The sequence below is a fragment of the Anarhichas minor genome, unplaced genomic scaffold (assembly GCF_050575085.1).
Source record: "Anarhichas minor isolate MPS153535 unplaced genomic scaffold, ASM5057508v1 ptg000081l, whole genome shotgun sequence".
NCBI classification, from domain to species: Eukaryota; Metazoa; Chordata; class Actinopteri; order Perciformes; family Anarhichadidae; genus Anarhichas; species Anarhichas minor.
The window spans coordinates 750001-754910 of NW_027466527.1; the positions used below are offsets into that span (position 1 = coordinate 750001).

Consider the following 4910-nt stretch of genomic DNA (forward strand, 5'->3'; position numbering starts at 1 on the left):
CTAAGCTAAAGCTGCTCCATCACAATAACATCGCTGAGGCACAAATACGGTGGCGATGTTATTGTTTTTACATATTTGATGTTTCAACATTTCACATCAGCGGATCAAATTTGAATATGGCAGCAGGTAATGGAACATTAAGGAGCAGCAGCACTGAGTGTTCTCATTCAGCTATAATGTTACGTGTATTTGGGAATAAAAAAAAGAAACTGATTGGAAATGCCAGAAAAATAACGTTTAAATATTGCAAAAAAAAGTGTTTACGCTTGGCTGAGGTGGATAAAAAAAGAAATGTGACAAAGTGCAACCGATTAAAAAGTATTAAACCGTACTTGCTGTAACCAGGATTGAATTCTTAAGGATGGTAACTGTATTTGAGGAAGCGGTGCTTGTGTAACAAACTTCATTTAACTTTCTATTCATTTCTTTGGTCTGAAAAACCTCCTAACTGTTGACGGTAACAGTGGAGAGTGAGGGCCGATTATTAATACAGTAGCAGAACGATGGAGAGACTAAGTCCTCAGTATGAAATCTATTGTGTCCCCACACTGTCCCCGGTCGTCGTCTTACCTCCTGCAGCAGGTCGGCCTGCTCGATGGCCTTCAACACCGTCTTCTTGGACGTCTCCTGAGCTTCTCCACCCAGCAGGAACTCATCCAGGATGAAGTACGCCTTCTCAAAGTTGAAAATAATGTCCAGCTCACAAACCTGAAAGAAACACTTAACAATGAATATTTTTTAAGTCCAGGTTCAGTAGGTGGGGAAACGTACGGATACCCGACGTTAGAGAACGCACACTGCCAAAGTATTTGTCCAGCAGCTCCACGTATCGGTGGATGATCTCCAGCGTGATGAGCTCGTTGTCCTGGTCCTCGATGGCACAGCAGAAGTACAGGCTGGCGTATCTGCAACACGGAGACAGATGTTGACTTCACAGCAGCTTTTAGGAAACAGTTAGAGAGGCACCGATGCATTTCGTGTGTGTTTGTTACTGGAGCACTTACGGCACACGACTGAAAACACTCAACATTGGAAAAAGGTGCAGCGGTCCCCGAGACGATCACCGGCCTCGGCCGACCGAACGCAAGGAGGAGAGCTGAGATGGATGCTAAGCTAACCCAGCTAGGAGCTGAGGCTACTCCAATACCCAGCATGCATCCTGGCTTTCATCCACCAGACAGCCAGGATGCATGCTGGGTAGTGGAGTAGCATCAGTGTCCTAGCTGGGTTAGCTTAGCTTCCATCTGGGCTCTGCTCCCTCTCCTCTCTGGGGCAGTTTGGTGACCTTTTGGTCCGTGCAATTGATTTAAATTTTCCATGAAAGAAAAGTCGCGAAAAGAAGGTTTGTGTTCGCCGTCAATTAAAGTTCTGAGAAAGAAAGAACATCTGAACCTGCAGGTTGTTGCGTCTCTACAAACAATCTTCAAATTATGAAAACTGCAAAACATCAACCTGACAAAGTGAATACAAGAAGCTGACTTCATGCATTCTCATCAGGTAGTGATATAAACCGTCTCCTGGCTCGCTGTAATAGTGCTGACACAGCTCTTTACTGCGGTTCACGGTGATTCATTTAAAGCCAGAAGCCGGACGGACGCAGAAGGCCGTTACGAGTTAAGCCTCATGGTTTCTTTATCCCTGATAATCCCTCAGGCACTCTTTAGGCATGTGATGATTGGCTCATAAAGGAGCTGGTCAGTTGATCCCTCACAACCAGCGGGTGAAGGAGGCCACAATGGACCCGGCTGACCCCGGTGAGACCAGCAGTAAGTACTGGGACGAGCGTGAAACTCGACAGGACGGGAACTCGCTGGCGTCGCTTGCTACGTAGAAAAGGTTCAGAGTAAAACGTGTGTTGATGTTGTTCAGGTTCATTCTTTGGATACAAGAAGAGAAACATCATGAAGGACTAACTATCCTTTAGAGAAGCTGTTTGAAGGAATGACAGAGGGAGGCTGAGTCCACACGGTCCAACGAGTGTTAAGAGTGTTACCGGCTGCATTTAAAAAGGAGGATATCAAGTTAAAATGAATCTTCATCAGCCGGGGAAACAGCTTAGTCGGCACAAACTCTTTTTCGGAATAAAAGGCAAAAATTCCGGAATATATTTTGTGTGTAAACAAGTAGTCAATGTTGCATTTGCCAACCTGATGACGAAGTTAGATTAAGTGTTGAATATGAATGTTTTCTCGACAGGGCGATATTTTGAAATGATGAAAACATCGTAAAGAGAAACACGATGTAGGCCGTCAAAATGAATATGAACGAGCACAGACTAATTAACATTTTAGGAAAATCTGATCAAACTGACTCTATATTTGTAAACACAGTCAGTGACAAACTCTCAACTAAACATTTGAGTTTGTTTTTTTGGTAAACAATAGAATCTATACATCCAACATTTTTAGAAGTTGACACAAGTGTTACCAATGTTGGAAAAAACATGGAGTCTCTACGTGATATAAATTAAGTTAAGCTATTCACATGTTTTCAGCCTCTCCTCTCCTCTCCCCTCCTCTCTCCCCTCCTCTCCTCTCCCCTCCCTTCTCCTCTCCTCTCCCCTCCTCTCTCCCCCCCTCTCCTCTCCCCTCCTCTCTCCCCTCCTCCCCTCTCCCCTCCCTTCTCCTCTCCTCTCCTCTCCTCTCCCCTCTCCTCTCCCCTCCTCTCTCCTCTCCTCTCCCCTCCCCTCCTCTCTCCCCTCCTCTCCTCTCCCCTCCTCTCCTCTCTCCTCTCCTCTCCTCTCTCCTCTCCCCTCCTCTCCTCTCCTCTCCTCTCCTCTCTCCTCTCCCCTCCCCTCCTCTCTCCTCTCCCCTCCCCTCCCCTCCCCTCCTCTCTCCCCTCCCCTCCTCTCCCCTCCTCTCCTCTCTCCTCTCCCCTCCCCTCCCCTCCGCTCTCCTCTCCTCTCCCCTCCTCTCCTCTCTCCTCTCCCCTCCTCTCCCCTCCTCCCTCCTCTCCCCTCCTCTCCTCTCCCCTCCTCTCTCCTCTCCCCTCCTCTCTCCTCTCCTCCTCTCTCCCCTCCGCTCTCCTCTCCTCTCCCCTCCTCTCCTCTCCCCTCCTCTCTCCTCTCCTCCTCTCTCCCCTCCTCTCTCCTCTCCTCTCCCCTCCTCTCCTGATTCTCCCTTTTGTTCCCTGAACAAGTCCCCATATCCTACCCACCTCTTATAGACCACCTTGAGGTCTCTCCACTCCAGGAAGCTGCACATTTTGGGCTTTCGAGCCAGGACCGTCTGCACCAACTCCCTGGTGATCTTCTTCTTCTCCTTATCCGACAGAGGCACGTACCACTTCTGCAGCCTGAGCTTCCCCTGCCGACTGAACAGAAGCATGAACTGCATCTGGAATGAAGGGATGAGAGAAAAGAACAAGAGACGGAGAGATCCGTGAAACACAATGAGGGACGAGGAGAAGCAAGCATGAGCTTTTTACATCTGTTTGACAGAAATAATGTGATTTACTAGCTTTCTCTGAAGGTTTCACTGCTTCTCAAGCTCTTTCTCACTGTTCAACAATCAACATATGTCACATATACACATATATATATACACACATTCATATATATACACCTATATATACATACAGTATATACATACATACACACACAGATACACATAATATATCTATATTTTATTATCATGCAAGATGATACATCAGGCTAATAATTTAGTAGATAGTACTTAATAATACTTGTTTGAATTAACATCTTTTGACACACACATCTCAAAACAATGAGTTACTAAATCATTATAATAACTTACAGGATCTTTGTTTTTCATAACAAGTCTAAACTTTCATTTACTTATTTTCTCCATTTTACTGTCAGCGTTGGGCTTCCATAAAGAACAGAGGGAGTCTGATGTTAGACGGATTATAATTCTTAATTTGTGATATTGAACGATATAAAATAAAATAAACTTCACTAGATTTCAAGAGCAAGACTGATTCTGACAACGAGCCAAAATTATGGAAATTATTACTGCAAGACGCTCAATAAATGACCTTTAATCAGGTCAATCAAACTCATGCAGCTCATCAATTAATATGAAATAATGTCAACAACAGAGTTATTAATTAACATGTGTGTATCTGCTGCCATGTGTTTCAGATAAACAACATTTAACTTCATGTTCAGAGACATGATTTTAATTAAACATTAACATTTTAATATCCAATTAAAGACTCACAGTTCTCTACACTTACACCAGAAACGCGTGATTCTTCTTCTCCGTTTATCAACACAACCGAACGGAAGTGCCGTTAACACCGTTATTCAGCGGTTAGCATTAGCTTGTTTAGCCTGTTTTAAATACGACATAACCGACCGGAAAAAACATAAACGGTGTAATAATACATCGTCAAAAGTACTTACCGTGTATTAAAACACTGGCTTCTGGAGGAATAAACTGCCACCCACCGCCACCCGGACTCATACACGGCCAGTGGGCACCAAGCTTCTGATTGGCCAATGAGGAGCTCACCACTTGTTCATTGGCTCACTCGGTCTCTAATAGTCCCCGCCTATCACTCGATTTCGTGGATGTGATTGGCTGGTTTTTACATCGATCAAACTACATTAAGACGTCATCATCAAGGGGCATCAGAACGTTTAACTAAGTGCAGGAATTTAGATGTTTATAGAATAAATACAAATAATATTTAGTTCAACTATATATATTTATTCATCTATTTTTTTAAATTTATTTATATATATTTTATATTTTTTATTCACCATTATTCATTTATTTATGTAGAATCTTTCATACAAACCTGATATAGAAAACAAATAAACAATATAAACATAAATAAATACACTATATAAATATACAAATAAATATCAAGAAAATCTTTAAAATTAATAAATAAAATTCTATAGAATAAAATAAAATAAAATACATTTTTGAGAAGAAAGAAAA

General features: G+C 43.0%; 1 protein-coding gene across 1 annotated transcript; it reads right to left on the reverse strand.

The window, feature by feature from the left end:
* Nucleotides 1-444: 444 nt before the first annotated feature.
* LOC142938251 (AP-1 complex subunit sigma-2-like) lies at nt 445-3335 on the reverse strand. The gene is made up of 3 exons (XM_076081521.1): nt 3157-3335; nt 797-905; nt 445-708 (listed from the first exon to the last, which is right to left on the reverse strand). Exons 1-3 carry the CDS (start codon nt 3333-3335, stop codon nt 445-447), a joined length of 552 nt encoding a protein of 183 aa, XP_075937636.1.
* Nucleotides 3336-4910: the final 1575 nt, after the last annotated feature.